The sequence below is a fragment of the Solanum dulcamara genome, chromosome 11 (genome assembly GCF_947179165.1).
Source record: "Solanum dulcamara chromosome 11, daSolDulc1.2, whole genome shotgun sequence".
Classification (NCBI taxonomy): Eukaryota; Viridiplantae; Streptophyta; class Magnoliopsida; order Solanales; family Solanaceae; genus Solanum; species Solanum dulcamara.
The window spans coordinates 59,669,392-59,688,587 of record NC_077247.1 but is presented as its reverse complement, the minus strand read 5'-3'; the positions used below and the strand labels follow the sequence as shown (position 1 = coordinate 59,688,587).

The window sequence follows — 19,196 nt, the reverse complement described above, 5'->3', positions numbered from 1 at the left end:
TTAAGTTTGAAATTAAATTTATATTTTAATTATGTTATTTTATTTCACTTCTCAAACAAAACTAATTAATTTTAAAATAATTTCGTCTTCAAAACGACTTCTAAAATGCATGATTAATAGGAGATGCCACATGCACACTTTTTTGGTTTTTTCATGTGGATCTGAAAAAATACACGAAGCACTGAGTAAAGAAAATGATTGACCAAGCGTACCATATTCTACATCGAGTATATGCCAATTCGTATTCCTTTTATTTTCACAAATACTATTACACTCCTATTTACTTTCTAATTGACGTAAAAACTAAAAAGAGATTTCTGCTATTATTATTTGTATTTCTTATATTAGCATGTATATTATTTTTTTCATTTTAATTTATTTGATTTATTCTAATTTGACATAAAATTTAAGAAAATAAAAAAAATCTTATAATTTCTAACACGTCGTATAAAAAATTATAATTTAAAAAAAAATAAAAAATAGTTATTATTTTAAAAAAAAATAAAAAATATGTCAAACACCAGCATTGATACGACTTTTTTAGTGATTCAATTTTGGTGTCGGCGCCAATGCTCATGTCAATAGTGCAATATAAGCGGCAGGCGTAAATAGGACCTTCTAGTTACAATTTGAATAAAAAAAATGGAAAGGGACTAAAATTATTCTTCAGCTATGAAAAATAGATTAAATATATTTTTTAATTATTTTTGGGTTTAAAATTATTTCTCCTGCCTAACTAATGAATCACTTGTACTTTTTTTTTTAACGGAATAAGATGTGATATTCAATGTGTAAATTATAACACCACATAGACGTCCACCTAAGCACATCTACCCACTCATTAAAAGATCCAATCTTCCCTAATAACTTTAATTTCATTCTTACTCCATTTATTTCTCCAATTCATAGTTTCTATTTAGAATTTTGAAAATTCGTATTATTTTAAAAATTATTTTTAGTAAGGAAGCCAAAAGCGTCATGGTTGTGTTTGGATCATCTAAAACTAATATCCTCAAAGTGGTGATAGTAGCAGCTATGTTTACACCTTCACAAATCACTGCACTTCTGCTGAAATAACGTTGCTTAACCATATCTACTGCAGCGCAGTTCTCCTATATTACCGTTAATTCTCTCAATTTCCATCTTATGGCTAAACGGTCCACATTTATTCTACTCCGGTAATTGAAAGGGGGAATTATATTGTAAGAAATTGCTAAATGATTGCCCTTAAATGGAAACTCTTTTTCATATACTATGATTCACGGACACTTAAGGTTTTGAGTTATTCAAAATTCTAAATTGAAACTATGAATTGGAGAAGTAAATGGAGTAAGAAAAAATTAGAGTTATTAGGGAAGGTTTGATCTTTTAATGGGTGGGGTGGATATGCTTAGGTGGACGTTTATGTGGCATTATAATTTATACATTGGATATGCCACATCTTATTCCGTTAAAAGGAAGGGTAGAAATGTCCAATAATTAAACGGGGAGAGTAGTTTTGAGCCCAAATATAGTCAAAGAGTATATTTGGTCTATTTTGAATAGTTGAAGGGTAATTTTGGCCCTTTTCCATAAAAAAATTGTAGGAAGTTTTTTTATGTCATATTTAAATAATTAAATTTGATATATTGTTTAAAAAATATCTTGAGATTAACTTCTTAGTTCTTATAATAAATTTGGCGAAATTTTTAAAATCAACTTATATTTGAAAAATATATCTGACCAATAAATTAAAAACAATTTTAAATAATAATTAGTGTTTTTAAAAATAATTTTATATGTATTTTTCTTGAAAATATATTTTTTAAAAAGCTATTTTTTTTGGTTTTCGGAAAACAACTGGACTGACTTGTCGTCGCACTTAGGCACACAATATGTCACTGATAATTATGATAAAACTTATTCAATATGCACGAAGAATATTCCGAGCTAATACGTCTAATTGAATGTGCTATTATAATTGTCTGTTAACATTGTTCAATTATAAATGTAAAAAAAAAAAAACTTTATTTTAATAAAGAGAAACACAAAGCACAAACAACTGTACAAATCCTAAAATTTGCAAAGAATTTATGGCAAAAAACATGCTGAAACATCACAAGAATTATTTTTTAAAAAAAACTTCCATTATACAGAATAAGAGACCAAATTTGTTCTACTATAGTAATTAAACCGATTCATAAAGTGAATAGAATTTTAAAAGGAAAATTCAATTCAGAGTTGAATTGCTAAATCTACAGGTCTAATGAAGACCTCTTTTCCCCTGTAAACGAGAAATAATCTTATTGTCATGACTGATTTAGATTAGTTGAGCTCCAATACAGCTATCGATCATCGGACAAGCCTTAGGCTTTCCACATAAGTATAAATATTTTTCTCAATACAACCCTTCACCGAAAACAATGAAGTTTTCAAATATTTCCAGGTGTTTTTCCTAACATCATAACAATAACAAGACCGAGCGTTAACCGAAGCATTTAGTCTAATAAAAAAAAATTAAAATCTCACCATCACAACAACCGTAGATTTGATAAGTACCAATATTCTTCACGTGCGAAAGAAAGTGAATATTATGAGTCCGTCACTCCTTTTGCGGGTCTCCTAAAACCCACAAAGTCACGCACCCAGAGGAACAGTCCCAGATGGCTAATTTGCTCTTCACTTGTATCAACTCGTAAGCACCTTTCCGATGATGTGAAGCACTCCACAACGGGATAAATTTGAAATTTTAAGATTTAAGGTCGAATGCAACTATGAATGTATTCGAGCAATCCAATATATAGATAACTCCACAAACGCAAAGTTCCCTTTCAAGTGAGTAATAAGCCACACGATCAAACTCTTTCCACGATTTATCTGTTCCTAAAGTGAAAATCCAATTTCTTGTGCGCTCTCTTGTAACACAGAGTGTCATCAAAACCTTATACTTCTTTTATTCTGGTTCGTAACCTAGTACATATGAACATCCATAATATAGTGAAAGATAAGATTCAACAGTCGTATGATAAGTAGTTGTATTGAAAATCAAAATTACATCTAGACAATTTCCCATCTTTCTTCGTCTCTATGCTATAAAAACCATCACTTTCTGGCACAAAGAATTTGATTTCATCCAGCCGCGTAGAGCGATGTTGATGAATATCGCTAAAATATAATTCCGATATAAGGGAATTAAAAAATCTAGAAAGACACTTAAAACGCATTAAAAGACTTACAGGAAGCCTAGCGAATATTTCAATTGTGATATCATCCGAAAAAATTGTAGAATTTGTTGACATACATTTTATCTTCTTCGCCATGTAAAAGGCCTAAATTTTTCACCTGATTAAGGTTTCGTTGCTTTTTTCCCCTTAAAATAAAGAAGAAAGGGTTACTTATAAGGGAAAACATGAAATTTGATACCAACAAGGTGAAGGGAAAGAAAAAGGAGAAGAAACTAGAAACCCCCTCGTACTAGAATACAACAAAGATTTTTGAAAAATAAAAAATTATAAATCAATTCACTCATACTAGAAAACAAAAAAAATATCTTGAATTTTTTTAATAATAAATCCATAAATCCACTCGTATCAAACAAATGACTCTTATACAATACATGTTATTTTGCATATAGCTTTTATCCTTTAAAATGATATATATTCTCGGTTTAATTTGAAATAGCTATAGTTAAATTGTTTGATTTGATGTAAACAAGTATGTGCAAGCAGTTATTTTTAAACCAAACATTCCTAACATGGAAGTGCCTTTGAACCCCTCCAACTAGCATAGTAACATGCGGGACCTGCAAACAGAATAATCCCATTATCGTGTTAAATAATGCAAAGCACATGGCTTTCACAAAATGCTAGCAAGGTATGGACAAAGTTATGAAAAGAGGTTGATTACTGAAGCAGATGTTGTCAATTTTCTTGCTTCAAAATAGCATGCTGACAGCAATACATCTTTGAGGTCACCTCATTTAGGTGTCTAAACTTGCTACTAAGAAAAGTGTCCCTTCCCTAACTGGCCATTTACTAGTTTAGTGTACCAGCTGATATACATTTAGCTTAATGAATCATCATCATCAATAACAACAACATAGTTAGTATAATCCCACAAGTGAAGTCTGGGAGTGTAGAATGTACACCTTACTCTTACCTTGGCAGGTAGCTTAATGAATCATCATCAAGAGTCTTAAATCCATTTTCTTATAGAAAAGGAAAGCAACAATCGTACCTTATAAATAAATAAATATATAAAAACTTGGACTTCCGGTTGCTCGCCAATAGGCATCACAATTAATTTTCAGGCCTTCTCTTGCCATAGTGACTCGAGCTATGTGAATTCTTGAAGTTAAATGATGATTTCAACCACCTTCAATCTCAGCACATGAACAGTTGTGATTGACCGATTATATAAAATGAATCCATCTTGCAATTATACATTGAGCGGGTATGAGGAGCACAGAAGAAATATAATTACAATAGCAAAATCGAGGAGGTTATAAACACCACCGGAGACTAATGGGGTTAGCTTTCATCTTATTGTTACATATTTCTCGGATGTTGTCCTCACCCTCCAGCTCTCGTTTGGCTCTATTTGCAAGGAAACTAAAAGAAATCACATACTTGTCAACCAATGACACTTTGAGCTGGTGTCTTTACTAGTCCGACTTCATTCATCCAAAGTCTCACATTCTCTGCATCTTTCCATCTTCCAACTGCAGCATAGATCTTTCCCAACTGTATATAATTTCCTGTGTTCTCTGGCTCCAGCTTAAACAGCCACCTTGCAGACAATTCTCCCAGTTCCACATTTTCATGTATCACACAGGCACCAAGTAGTGCACCCCAGATGGCATGACTTGGTTCAAAAGTCATAGTTTTAATAAGTTCATATGCCTCCTTAAGTCGGCCAGCTCGACCAAGAAGATCAACCATACAGGTATAATGGTCTGTTCTAAGACTACCAGAGTGATTTCTAAGCATAAAATTAAACAAACAAAGACCATCATCCACCAAACCAGCATGACCGCAAGCATGCAAAACCGAGGTGAAAGTGACTTCGTTAGGTTTGACCCCAGATTGCACCATCTCATTAAACAGTGACAAAGAAGTTCCGCCATGCCCATGCATCCCATAACCAGCTATTAACGTACTCCATAAGATTATGTCCCTTTCTTTCTTGGGTATCCCATTGAAGATCTTGTGACCATTATCTAAGTTTCCACATTTCGAGTATATATCAACTAAACCAGTAGCTACCTCAGTTCTTGTAATAAATCCAGATCTTACAAGATAGCTGTGCACGCTCAACGCTTGCCTGAGATCAGCTTCAATGGCAAATGCAGGAAGTACACTTTTCAGGGTTGCATCATTAGGTTTGACAGCCTCTGACAACATGAACTTGAAAAGCTCTATCGCTTCTCTTGCAAGCTCATTATGAAGACACCCAGACAAAATTGCATTCCATGGGACAGTCCTCTTCTTGGTAGTCTTTGCAAATACCTGATAGCCAAGTCTAAAACAATCGCATTTAGCATACATGTCAATAAGGCCAGTTTCTACGTTAACATCAGCCTGAAGGTCCTGCCTGATAGCCCAGCCATGCAGGCATTTACCAAGCTTCAAATGAGGCAAACTGGCACATGCAGCAAGAAGGGATGCCAGAGTTACTGCATTCGGCTTTACACCTTCAAGCTGCATCCTTTGAGAAAACCATAGTGCATTTTTTATGTCACCATCTGAAATGAACCCGTGGATCATTGTAGTCCAAGTCACCACATCTCTATCGATCATCTTCTCAAAAACCAACCTTGCCTCATCCATTCTTCCACACTTGACGTACATATCAACGACAGCATTCCGAACTGACAAATTGTCCCAAAAACCTACTTGTTCAACCAGTGTGTGAACCTCTCTGCCCATCTCAAAGTCCTTCAGACACCCACACGCAGGCAACACGGAAAGCATGGTGGCACAATCAGCTTCAACACCAGCATCTTCCATTCTCCTGTAAATCATTAGGGCCTCCTTGGGACTATCATTTCGACAATACCCACTGATCATAGTGTTCCAGGTCACAATAGTTCTTACCTGCATTGCATCAAAGACCCTCTTAGCACCCTCTTTATCTCCACAACTCATATACATGGACAAGAGTGAATTTCCCACAAAAGTATCCCACATATGCCCACTTATAACAGTCAACCCATGAATAACAACACCCTGCTGAAGTAAGAACAAATCACTGCATGCCCTAATCACATATGGAAATGTATGCCTATCAGGCTTGTGTTTATCCGATCGCAGCATTTCCCCGAAGAGTTTAAGCGCAACGTTAGGGAACCCCTTCTGTGTGTACATTCTTATCATAGATCTGTATGACAGCAAAGTTCGTTGAGGCAATTCATCGAACACTTTGCGAGCGTATGAAGTGTGACCACAGAGTGCATATGCTGCTGTCAGGAGAGAAAGCAAATGGGCCGAGCTGATGGATTGAAGGAGCCCAAGAGTGATGGTATGGGCATGGACTCCCTTGGTGGTTCTTGAAGATTTGATTTTGGCGCAGTGTTCTAAGAGAGATTTGCATTGCTCTGCTGCTGTGACAGTTGTTTCAACGACTCGTTTAAGGTGCGTCAATTTCTTGGACAATGGCAAAGATGGGCCATTCATGAATTACTCTTTCAACGCTACAAGCAATTGACCTCTCTTCTTGTTTTTGGTCTTGACTATTCGGTTATGGTAGGTCAGCTTGTTTGTTGAACTAGATGGTTATTTACAAAACAAATATAATGCTCCTAAGTCCTAATATACTAACTCCTTACAGCAAAAAAAAAAAAAAAAAAAGGGGGGGAGGGGGGGGGGGGGCTTTTTTGCTCATCCAAAATTAATTTAACCAGCTTTTTAACATAAATGGCACAAATTAGTTCCTTTTTCGATAAAAAAAAAAAAGAGAGAGAGAAGGTTTTACACGGAAAATTTATAGTCAAAGTTCATATAAATTAAAGGAAAGTAATTCTTTTTTTTCGGTTCTCTTTCAGATCAATCTGCAAGTTATCCGATGAAAGCTCAACGGATAATATTATCAACTAGGACATATATTTCACAGATGAAAACTATCGAATTTGGGTATTTTAGGCTTTTTGAATCTCTTGATTAACTTATAGATTGATTCCCTTCTTGAACTTCAAGATATAAACCTTTTTGACTTTCTTGAGCTGATTACATGTAAGTTTGTTATGCATCCTCGACATTCTTTAACAACAAAAGATAGAAATAAAATGTGCTCAAACTTTGGGGACAACAAAATGTGACATCTTTTAACTCTTCAACAATCATCATTAAAGACCCCAGAACAAGGGGTCATTACACCCAAAAGATCTCCACCATCCATAACCACAATGACGGAAGAAAACATCCAAAAAATTAGTACTCCAAAACAGATGAACTCCCCATATCAACCTAACAATACTCATCTAAACAATCATTACTAACAATTACAAACAATTCCCAAGAACTGCAGAAGCCTAACTTTCACCTAATTGTCAATGCTCAACAGGACCTGCAGGAGATCTTGATCTTTTTGGGAACCCCTATTCAATTGTTAACTATTTTGACACCCTTTTTCCTGTTGATATAATCAGCAGTTCTAGCTTCCATCTTCACAGGCATTGGTGCTGAAAACACGAAACTCTCATTTTCGTGCTCATTATCATTCTCATCTCTCACATTCCTTTCATAATAGCCATCTTTTCTTGAAATGTAACTTGGATCCATTTCATTATCACTACTTCCACTAGATACTCCATCTTCTTCCTCATCACCTTCACAACCTTTGGATGCCATGCCAAGCTTTTCAACTCTTTTGCTAAGGTTTTTTATCAGCTCTTTCTCAGTATCAAAAGCTTCGTTCTCATTAACATTCCCCATTGAAGCAGGCTCCATGGTACTATGGGAAGATCCATAAGCATCTCCATTCTCTGCAAAGGTCACTGATTTCTTTTGTTTGGGTTTAACCCCACCATGACTCCTGGCCAAACCACCACCCTTAGTTCGTAAAACACCAGATTTTCTAGTATCAAAGAATCTAGGATTTTGGTGATCCTCCTCCTCCTCCTCCTCTTCAGATTCCTTCACTGATGCAACAAACTTATCAATGGCTCCGTCAAGATTTGTGTCGAATTCTACTTTGCGGTCACTGGAAAAAACCTTAGCTTTGTTTCCACCTCTCACATTCTTCACTACTCTACTTGAGAATATGGAAACCCCATTAATCACCTTCATAAACCGAGTCAATTCATTGCTTATTGACCTTTTACCATCTCTGATTAACGGATCATCGCCCTACAAAAAAAAGCCCTTTTTCAACATTTCCCCAACAGGGTTATTATAATAAGCTTATAATTGCAATTAGAGCTTAATTACCTCAATAGAATCAAGTCTAACAAGTAAATCCGTGGCTCTGTGAGAAACAGCTCGAGTATCAAAGTGGGTTTTACCAGAAACTGACGATTTGAGAACATAGAGAGCTTTTTTGATGAAAGCCAGCTGCTTCAGCTGCCGAAGGGTTCTCGATCTACGAGCAAGGAAGGCTCTGAAGTGAGTCTGAATAGTACGCGCTGCAGCATCACGTAAGGTTTGACGAGAACGAGACGAAACAGAAGGAGAAGAGGATCCCCGGTGGAGAGAAGATTCTAAGGCAGCGATCCGACGGAGAAGAGATGTAACAATGCGTTGGGTTTGTTGGTCTGTTACTTTTTTGGCTTGATGATTCAATTCTTGAAAATGGTGATGATTTTGGTGAACGGATTCACATTGGCATTGGGTATGAGAGGGTGGCGATGGTGGTGGTGGGATTAGATGGGAAGCACAGAAGTGAGGCTGTGGAGGGGGGTAGTGGGTATAAGGGGGAGTGGAGTGTGGATTTGGGGTTGGAGAGTGGGGGTATGGTGAAGGGGTGGGGTGACAAGAGTAGCAGTAACAGATGGTGGAGATGGGGGTGGTGGGGTTGGTGGCGGCCGCCGTAGGGTAGGGGTGGTTGTAGTGATGGTGAGATGCCATTTTCTGAAAGGTATCTTTAGGGGAAAGTGAAGACTGTTTGGTTCAACGTTTTGGTTATGTTAGAAAAAGACGTTGTTGATAGGTTCATCCCATCACTTTTACCGTACTGTCCTAACTTTTAGTCTACTTTTAAACTTCTCGATTTATTTTCTCTTATTTTGATTTGACATTAATTAAGAAAAGATAAATATGTATATTAAATATGTCATGTGTTACGTTCAAAGTTAAAATTAAAATTTTTTTTGAAATCAATTATTCTTTTCTCAAGCACGTGCAAAGCGATAGCGAGCGCACCAAGCTGGCCCAAAACAGCAGTTCTTATCTCAGTCAATTGATAACTAAAACTTGAATATTCAAATCGTTTTGATTTGTAGAGTTCTCATCTATGGAAATAAAAAGTCCATCTATGTTTCAATCTAAGCTTCAGAAATCATTACAACATTAACAAATTAGTGTGGGTTCATGGAAGGGTAAATTGTACACAAATCTTATTTCTATTAAGGCTCAGGCGATAATAACAATTAAAAAAAGAGGCAGCAGAAATAACAAGAAGAAAATAAGAAAGTCATTTCTTATATACCTCATCCATATAAGTATCTTTGTACCAAATATCATACAACACCTGATGAACTCAAACAGTGGAGTATTATGGAAGCACATAGTCTTTTTGGCTGAAGTCAAAGTTAAACACTCCTTTTGCAAAGTGAAAGACTAATTTTATCGCCTTCCAAGTTCTAACCACAAGGAGAGAAGGACGCTAGAGCCGAGATCAAACTTGTTTTAACAATCACCAAAGGCCAGATGCTACTTTTTCATTAATATTGTATATAATCCAGGAACATCATCTCAATATGTTTCTTTCCAACTCAACATATTAAATCCACCTCTAGACTGCACAGTAGCCACAACAAGAATTACCCATAGCACTAATTACCCCCACAAGAGTTAAAAAGTGATAAAGACATTCATAGTTGCACTGTTGCCCTGGGAAAATATGTACAATGCAAGAATGCAATGAACAGGAAGTAAACAGTAATGTCGTGATTTGTATACCTCATTCTCATTATGGTTTAGGCAGCAAACTGGAAACTCAAATCTTTCCTGTGTTATTATACAACTGTTTAACTATTCCAAGAAAGAAAACTATCTTTACAATGATGAAATTCAAGCATGAAAAAGAATCATGAATTGTCTAGTTCTTAAACCTCCAGAGCAGAAATTGAGAATGAATTATCTCAACTCGACATCATCAGCGCGTCACCACTTCCAACCCACCAAAGCTTGAGCTCAACATCTTTTTCCCCTCCATCCACAGTATTTACAGGATTATTTAGATCAAAAGGTTTATGATTATCAGTAAGGTCATCCAATTTTTTCACCATAGACTCTTTTGTTTTGCTTCCAGTGAATCCAGTGTAATGAGCCCTCTTGTGACCTCCCAAAGATTGGCCTGATGGGAAAACTTTGAAGCAAATTGGGCATTTGTGAATCTTGCTTTTGATAGGATCAGGACTTACTCCAATTTGGGAATTGACCATATTCAGCCCTGCATTTTTGAGTGAACAAGAATTCAGAAAAGCAAGATCCTCCATTACAACTGATGAGCTTGGATCATTCTCAAATTGCATTTCAGTAGAGTAGCACACCTTCGTGATCTCAGTGTTGATCAACATCAACCTGTCTGAAAATTCAGCAATTTCATAGTTCTTTTCATAACCATCAACACAGCCAGAATCAGAAAAGACAGTATGAGACAAATGATTTACAGTAAAAGCATCGGCAGAAATCCCCTTAGCACAGTGAAATGATTCACTTTCAAGAATGACATTCTCATCTTTAGAATTCTCTGAAATCGAAATGTATTCATCCCAGTCCGTAACACCCGATGACAACATCATCAAACACCTAGCAGCTTCTTCCATTTCATCAACTTCACTAATTGCAGAAGAGGATTCATTCAAACCAGAAAAAGAAGAGGTTGCATCAATCTTGTACTTAATCTTTGATCTCTTCTTCCGAATAGGGCAAACAGCGTCGAAATCCGATAAACTTTGTTTTGATTCAGAATCTTGATTATCAACCCTTAATCTTTTCGAGTGAACTTTCATGTGACCAAAAAGGGCCCTCATTGAAGCAAACCCTTTTCCACATTTCTCGCAAATATGACATTTTTCAGCCCCTTTCTTCGAATGAGTCCTCAGATGACCTGCCAGAGCTTTCATGGAGGGGAATTCTTTGCCACATTCTTTACAGATATTTGTCGTTTCCAAAGAACAATTCTTTAAATCAGAAACCCTCCAAGATTTTCTTGGATTCTCTCTTAAACCGTAACCAATTGAGTCACCATCATCACCAATGATGATATTATTGTCCTTTTCTTGACTCATACTACCATCAGATTGCTCTGAAATGCTCAAATCTTCATGGGTATTTGCAGCTTCTTCTTCTTCTTCTTCAGAACCCATTTTTCTATCAGCTTCTTCTTTCTGATTCTTTGCAGCTGAAATCAAGGTTAAATGACCCCGCATGTGACCTCCCAATGACTTTCCACTATCGCAACTCTTGTCACAAAACTTGCATTTAAACTTGTGTTCTTGTGTTTCTTCCATTTGGGGTTCGTAAAAAGAATCAATCTTGAAGAGAAAAATCAGTAGGAAATGCTGAAAGAATAATAGCGCACTAAAACGAAAGCTCAAAAGTTTTGCAAAATCAAGAAATCAGTAATGGGAACTGCATATTCTGAGCTAAAAGAAAACCCTTTTTAAGTCCGATTCTCCATTTGTCTAAAGCATAAAACTGAGTCGAACTCTAACTAAATGGAGAAGATGGGTTGTTACGAGTTTTTTTTTTTTTTTTTTTTGGGGGGGGGGGGTATATATACTCAGAAACTAACCAATTGAAGAGTAAGCAGAAATTGAGTTCTTGAATTCTTGAGGAGAAAGCCTTACATGCAATTGAAGATTTTGTCACGTGATACTTTCTTTTGTGTTGAATCGAACAAAAAGGGCAAAAAGAATAAGAAAATTTAAGTTTAGATCAAGTTCTTAAGATTAAAATTTGACTTTTTGATCGCCACTAAAAAGAAATAGGATTAACAGAGTCCAAATAGTATGAGGAGTTGTGTATTGCAATTGCAAACTAGTCTTAATCATCATAGTTAAATTATATTTAAGATGCTGGTCAACGTACCTACATAACTTCTTTCTTTTAATTGGTTTTGAAGTCGGTTTGACTTTGCAAATTTCACATGGGCAGAGTGAACTTTAATTTACAACCGATAATTTTTTTTACTAAATTTGCTTAATAGGTTGACAATCAATGCTAAAAAGCTTTAAAAAAATGAACTTTGTTGAGTTTAAATTCGAGATACGTTTATATTTGTGATCCGGAATATCAACTTGATTCTCAGTAAGGTTCAAAACAAAGTTGGGTCTTTCTCCGCCTTATCATATTTTTCAAAGGAAAAATTATTAGAAAAAATATTTTTTAATAAATAATTATTGATTTTAGCGATACTTTTTATTTATTACTATTTATAGCAAAATATAGCAATATTATGATATATCTATTATGTATTAAAAGTGAATTATGCATGCAATATAAATGTATTATAAGTATTTTAAAATATATTATAATTATTTGGTAAGAAATTGACACAATGTATTATAAGTGTATTAAAGTATGTGATAAATAAATTATCCATGAATAAAACTTATATTATATGAGTTTTATAAATTATTCTCGCTAATGTGTATTAAAATTGTATTGTAAGTGTTTAGTGAAAAAAAAATTATTACTATAAATAGTAAATATTTTCTTAATGTAGTACATTTATAAATTTCCCTTTTTCAAACCCATTCTTCTGGCCACGCAGATAACTAGAATCACGAAACTCTGATTTAGGCCCATTTGAGAACGAATGAGTCGTTGGATCTTAGCTTGCTTAGAGCACCAAAGCACACCAAAAAAAGGGCAGCCCGGTGCACTAAAGCTCCCGCTATGCGCGGGGTCCGGGGAAGGGCCTGACCACAAGGGTCTATTGTACGCAGCCTTGCCTTGCATTTCTGCCAGAGGCTGTTTCCAAGGCTTGAACCCGTGACCTCCTGGTCACATGGCAGCAACTTTACCAGAATCTGGTTCAAAACTTAAATACCTTTCATAATCGAACAAATAAATCGTCCGACATGACAAGTAAATGATAAAAGAAGTATCATCAATACAAAAGAAACAGAACATCTTACATGCAACTCAGATAGTGACGATGGTGGTCTTATGACTACAATGGATAAAATGGAAACAGAAATTGAAGTGGTAAAAAAATAGTAAAGAATCCCAGATGATGATTGTCTGATAACTAATATCTTTAAGACCAAAACAAGCCACTCGAGCAAAGTAAGGCTCTTAAGCGACAGCAGGCATGTCCTTAAGCCAGGCATCGAGTGGCTTACCAATTGAGTAGACGATAAAGCCAATCTCTCTTAACTTGTCAGCGTTCACAACATTCCTTCCATCAAAAACGAAAGCAGGTTTTTGCATGTTGTCATATATCCTCTGGAAATCAAGGGTCTTGAACTCATCCCACTCTGTGAGAATGCAAACAGCATGGGCATCCTTTGTTGCATTGTAGGCATCCCAAGTAACACTCACTTGTTGTTTCATGGTTGTGGGACTCATTGGCTGGAGGTGAAGGGGATGATCCCAGTCAAACTGCTTCATCGCGAGGTCTCTCTGGATTTGGTCCTCTTGCACCTGAGGATCGTATATGCTCAATTTAGCCTTATCCCCCAACAGTCCCTTGCATACATCAATAGCAGGGGTCTCTCGAGTATCGCCAGTGTCCTTCTTGAAAGCAAAACCTAGAATTGCAACTTTCTTATTTGAGACTGTGTTGAACATAGAGGCAACAACGCGATTGACAAAACGACTCTTCTGATAGTCATTAATCTTGATAACTTGTTTCCAGTATTCTGCAACCTCAGGCAGACCATTGCACTCGCAAATGTAAACCAGGTTCAGGATATCCTTCTGGAAGCAAGATCCACCAAAACCAACACTAGCGTTGAGGAACTTGGGACCAATCCTTGAGTCCTTACCAACAGCATATGCCACCTGTGAAACATTTGCTCCTGTCGCCTCACAGAGAGCTGACATGGCATTCACAGAAGAGATTCTTTGTGCCAAGAATGCATTAGCAGCCAACTTTGAGAGCTCAGCGGACCACAAGTTGGTGGTAATGATATTGGCTTCAGGAACCCAATGAGCATAAACATCCTTCAATGCTTGGATAGCCTTCTGGCCTCCGGGAGTTTCCCGGCCTCCAATTAGAACCCTGTCAGGTTTAAAGAGGTCTTCGATTGCGGTACCCTCTGCAAGAAATTCAGGATTTGAGAGGATCTGGAAGTTAATTCCCTTGCTGTTGTGGGTCAAAATCTTTTCAATTGCCTCAGCAGTTTTTACTGGAACAGTTGATTTCTCAACAACTATTTTGTCAGATTTCGAGACATCGGCAATCATACGGGCTGCACTCTCCCAGTAGGTAAGATCTGCAGCCTTGCCTGCTCCAAGACCCCTAGTCTTGGTAGGAGTGTTGACAGAAACAAAAACTATATCAGCTTCATGTACATGTTTCTCCACATCTGTGCTGAAGAAGAGATTCCTGCCTCGGCATTGCTTGACCACATCCTCAAGGCCTGGCTCATAGATGGGAAGCGTGTCACTGTTCCAGGCAGTGATGCGAGGTACAGAGATATCAACAACGACCACTTCAATCGTGGGGCATTTGAGTGCAATGACAGCCATGGTGGGGCCACCAACATATCCAGCTCCTATGCAGCAAATCTTCACCATTTTCCTTTTTTCTTTTTTAACTCTGTAACAGACAAAAGTTCACATATTTCTGAGGCTAGACTTCTCAAGGTTGCGGAAAAATCCATTATGTCCAACAAACAACATATCAGAGAATATGCATAAACTGATAAACTACAAGCTTTAACGTGTGTATAACAGTTAACCCCTTCAGCAAATGCTTAAGTCCGATCATGACATCCATAATGAAAATAATGATTGGAGCATACACCACGATCACACTATCTGCCCAATACTTACCACAAGATCTACATTCTGAACTATTAAATGTAGCACCTAACCAGAAAACTCTGTTTCACGCATTTCTCATTGCAGAGGAAAAAAGAAGAAAATGCATACAAAAGATAAGACTTCCTAAACAAGGATACACTTGAAGCATGTCATGTCCAACGATAACAGTAAAATGGAAGAAGAAATTTTACATCCAGAGGATGACATTAACATGAATTTCAAAACTCAACCTGATATGTAATTCTCAAACAACTGAAAATAAGGCCAACGTCCCTAATTCAACACAGTAGTTAACAAATGCAAGAGGAAATGATATTCAGTAACCATGATCTAGCCCAGATCTAATACAAAGACATTCAGATCATCCACTAAAAATCATATTTCAGATCCATCATTGAATGATCTGAGCAAACACTAGATCTAATCAAAATCTAACAATTCATTTATGTAAAAAGACAGTTTTTTCCTCAAATTATCTTTAAAATACCACAAAATTAACACTTTTGAATCTATTAAATCAAACAAATATAGCGAGCTGAATCATAAATGCTTGCGATGTTATACACCGAGTTGTGTAAATCAATTTTTTCCTCCTCATATTAACCTTCAAAAACACACCAAATCCACACCTTCTAAATCAGGAAATCGACAAATATAGCAAGCTGAATCATAAATGCTTGCGATGCAATACACCGAATCGTATAATTCATCATTTTTCCTCAAATTAGCGTTAAAAATACTACAAAATTCACAACTTTTGATCCATAAAATCGAACAATTATAACAAGCTGAGAACAAAAAAATGATTGCGATGTAATACACATAAACATGTAAATGCAAAGAGTGCAGCTGAAATTAAGAAGGAAATAAGAAAAGCAATTCGAAAATTCATACCTTTGAGATGAATTTTACGAGAAACTGGAAGAGGAAAAAATGGATCTGTTAGTGTGTTGTGAAGGAGAAGAGGGCGGGGACGTCCTTTATATAGTAGTTGCAGATCTAAGATCTGTAATATTATGTGAGAGAAGAGTGAGGAGTCTTTAATAAGGAAACTTTTAGCGGAAAATAAAATTAAAAATTCGTAAATAAATAAATGGTATTTTTTTCACGTTTTCAGCACTGATGTGGAGAGACCAACGACATGCCTCCACACGTAAAGCGAACAATGTATTCGTCAGTTGCGGGTTTGATTAATTGTCCAAAATAGCCTTTAACTAGAATGGTACATACATTTTTTACTGATAAGTGATAAAGAACGTTTTACATTAATTATTAACTTTAACCTTAGTAATTCCTAGTAAGAAAATTAAAGTGATGTTACACGTTATTTAATCTCCGTTAAATGAAAAATATGTATAGACCTATGGTAAAATTATCGGGTGGAATTAAGTTTTTACCTATTTCAAATTTATTAATATCTTTGAGTCAAATTTTTCTTATTGAGTTAAAATTTTACTTTTCATGGAATACTTGTAAGTGGAGAGAATAAAAGAATTGGAATTAGTCAATTGAGGAAGGTGGAATAGTTTGGGGTGTAAGCCAGCAGAGATTGGTTATATATTTCCCACGCGGTTTGACAAATGCAAGCACCACTGTCAAAGCAGGGCACTGGTGCTGCCCTTCCTGGTAGGTGCACCACGGTTTTGAGAACCAATGGGGAGGAGCTAACAAGGGTAGAGGGGTTTATCCAAATCCTTTTAATATAAAAATTATATCTTTTATAGATAAATAAAATTATTATTTAGTATATATAATAGATATTGAATTTTTTTTTGGACTCTCCGTATATTTACTTTTTATATTTTAAATTTCTTAATGAAAATTTTGGTTCTACTATTACTTGAATGGCCTAATTTCACTCCATACGCTAGCAATTTTGCTTGTTGTTTTCCTTATTCAAATTAAATTGTTTGAGAATAATAAATAATAAACACTTTTAGAAAACACCCTTATACAAGTACATTAATTTAATACAATCATGCATAAAAAATACGAAAAAGTGAAGACGAATCAGGAATCCTACTGACTTTTCAGTAAAGTTTATTTTTCTAACTAAAAGGAAACCCCAACGTCAGCATTATTGCCATAAATATGTATATTTTTGTGATAAGTTTTGAACCTCGCATTAATACAAATTAATAATTAAAAGAAACAGGTATAAGTGAACTAACCCTCGTGGTCCTTTAATATGGGTATTCCTCAAAATTTTATATATTGGACTTGATCCAAATTAGGTAATCAAGTTAAAAGATATCGTCCCTCCGTCATATATTATCCCATTTTCCTTTTGCATGTTCCATGAAAAAAATAAGTATAAAAAATAGTTTTTACTATTTTACCTTTACCTTTTCCAATAAATTGCAATTTATTCAAGAACGAAATGAGATAATTCTATTTCAAGAATATAAAAATAATTAATTTTGATTTTGAAAAATGACAAGAAAATCAATATTTTTAAAAGCATTGACAACTATTTTGGGATGGTGGGAATAGTAATTCAATTAGTAGGATATTTGTTTTTGTTTTGAGTCTTGTCCTTTGTCTTTCTTGACCAAATACTGCTACTAATAATCTGTTTACATCATCAAACAATAGTAGAAAAATATTAAAATAGTTATAAGAAAGTTAATATGATACAAAACATTTAAGGTTGGACTCATCCTCTGAGTCATTTAAGCTCTTTAGTTAAGTCGGTTTCATATAATAGAGTTTTAGGTCTATTGGACGTTGTTTTGTTATGCACCATTTATTCTGTATTTCATAACGTAATAAAAAAAAGACACAAAAAGGGCTTTAGAAGATGCAAATCATAGATGACCTAGTGGCATTTATGTCCAGACTACAAAAAGAACTAAAGATTATCTGATGAAAAGTTTTCTCATAGTCAAAATGACTGATGAAAGAAAGAGAGCAGAAGTATGACCTTTTCAGGAAGAATATAAATAAAGCAAGATTTCGACCAGGCATGTATCGAAGGAGCAAAGGAGGAGGTAGCAATAGCATTTGCAAGAGCAGCAGAAAGCGAACGAAAGTGAGCTTGTTCTCGAATCAACGCACTAGGAATCGAAGATTGAAGATGATTTCCGACAAGCGCACATTCATAGGCTGTTAGTAGGATAAGGCGAGAAAGATATTGCATGAGTTTAAAGAACATTTATCTAAGCTAAGCCAGTTAATCCTACTATCTTTAGGAGCTAAGCCTGGCCTCTTACAAGTCTTGAGATCTTCGATTATTCAACACGTTCTCTATAATTTTAAATTTAAATAGATAAATAGACACAATTTTTAAAAATCATGAAAGTTAAACACAACAATATGTATATGAAAAGAAAATGTAGCATGTCAAAAAGAAAGATCACCACATACATTAAGAGTTTGATACATCCAAGAGTGTGGTCAATTGGCCAATATTAAAGTGGATTGGGAATTAAGAGATTTCGTGTTTAAATCTAGCGAAAGAAAATCTTTTTATTTTTTTCCAAATCTTGATGGATACGGTATAAAAATACCTAATACATATATTGATGGAAGATAACAAATATCTCATAAAATTAATCTCACATTAATAGAATGTGGTGAAGTAATTAATCTAATAGCAGATGATTATTTTTTGAGCTGTAACTACAATTGCCTTGATGATTTCGGTTGACCATTTAACACTAATTACGGGAAAAGTAAACTTCAAATCAAAGAATCGGGTACTCGATCTACATGTAGTGTGGTGGGCACAACTTGTAAAACGGGGAAATGGCCTTTGAGTGAAATGTAAGTTTCACTCCCAACAATATAATTTTGCAAATCAAACGAAAAATAATTCATGCTAAAATTTGGACTGGGTAGCCACTTTCTAGACCACTAGTCAACGAAAGGACATTTCCACTTTTGTCCGTATTTAATATTTGATTTAATTTTATGTATTATTAATTTTTAATTTGTTAACCCATTAAATTGATAATCAAATCAATAAGATGTATATTGATTGATTTTCGACTAAATAATTTTTAGTTTTTAACAATTCAATTTTTTTGGTTTAACCGATGAAAAAATGCACAATGTTCA

General features: G+C 35.3%; 4 protein-coding genes across 5 annotated transcripts; all 4 read right to left on the bottom strand.

The window, feature by feature from the left end:
* Positions 1-3,621: 3,621 nt before the first annotated feature.
* On the bottom strand, positions 3,622-6,799 carry LOC129874517 (pentatricopeptide repeat-containing protein At5g39350). Of its 2 annotated transcripts, XR_008762911.1 has the most exons (2): positions 4,216-6,799; positions 3,622-3,781 (listed from the first exon to the last, which is right to left on the bottom strand). XR_008762911.1 is itself a non-coding variant. In XM_055949809.1 (1 exon), exon 1 carries the CDS (start codon positions 6,651-6,653, stop codon positions 4,611-4,613), a length of 2,043 nt encoding a protein of 680 aa, XP_055805784.1. In that variant the 5' UTR covers positions 6,654-6,799; the 3' UTR covers positions 4,105-4,610. The 2 variants fall into 2 exon arrangements, 1 of the variants encoding a protein (XP_055805784.1); XM_055949809.1 differs by lacking the exon at positions 3,622-3,781 and having other exon boundaries at positions 4,105-6,799.
* A 474-nt stretch (positions 6,800-7,273) lies between these two features.
* Positions 7,274-9,268, bottom strand: LOC129874826 (BAG family molecular chaperone regulator 8, chloroplastic). Its single transcript, XM_055950196.1, has 2 exons — positions 8,406-9,268; positions 7,274-8,324 (listed from the first exon to the last, which is right to left on the bottom strand). The coding sequence occupies exons 1-2, from the start codon at positions 9,039-9,041 to the stop codon at positions 7,578-7,580; spliced, it is 1,383 nt and encodes a 460-aa protein (XP_055806171.1). The 5' UTR covers positions 9,042-9,268; the 3' UTR covers positions 7,274-7,577.
* An 811-nt stretch (positions 9,269-10,079) lies between these two features.
* On the bottom strand, positions 10,080-11,882 carry LOC129873946 (zinc finger protein ZAT4-like). Its single transcript, XM_055949144.1, has one exon. The coding sequence runs from the start codon at positions 11,648-11,650 to the stop codon at positions 10,277-10,279; it is 1,374 nt and encodes a 457-aa protein (XP_055805119.1). The 5' UTR covers positions 11,651-11,882; the 3' UTR covers positions 10,080-10,276.
* Positions 11,883-13,175: 1,293 nt separating this feature from the next.
* LOC129872942 (UDP-glucose 6-dehydrogenase 3-like) lies at positions 13,176-16,169 on the bottom strand. The gene is made up of 2 exons (XM_055947901.1): positions 16,032-16,169; positions 13,176-14,910 (listed from the first exon to the last, which is right to left on the bottom strand). Exon 2 carries the CDS (start codon positions 14,886-14,888, stop codon positions 13,443-13,445), a length of 1,446 nt encoding a protein of 481 aa, XP_055803876.1. The 5' UTR covers positions 14,889-14,910; positions 16,032-16,169; the 3' UTR covers positions 13,176-13,442.
* Positions 16,170-19,196: the final 3,027 nt, after the last annotated feature.

Bases quoted from the DNA above. Each gene is read 5' to 3' on its own strand.
- LOC129873946 (XM_055949144.1), bottom strand. From the start codon at position 11,650: ATGGAAGAAACACAAGAACACAAGTTTAAATGCAAGTTTTGTGACAAG.
- LOC129874826 (XM_055950196.1), bottom strand. From the start codon at position 9,041: ATGGCATCTCACCATCACTACAACCACCCCTACCCTACGGCGGCCGCC. The intron at 8,325-8,405 runs GTAATTAAGCTC...TTTTTTTTGTAG, and splicing joins TTAGACTTGATTCTATTGAG to GGCGATGATCCGTTAATCAG.
- LOC129874517 (XM_055949809.1), bottom strand. From the start codon at position 6,653: ATGAATGGCCCATCTTTGCCATTGTCCAAGAAATTGACGCACCTTAAA.
- LOC129872942 (XM_055947901.1), bottom strand. From the start codon at position 14,888: ATGGTGAAGATTTGCTGCATAGGAGCTGGATATGTTGGTGGCCCCACC.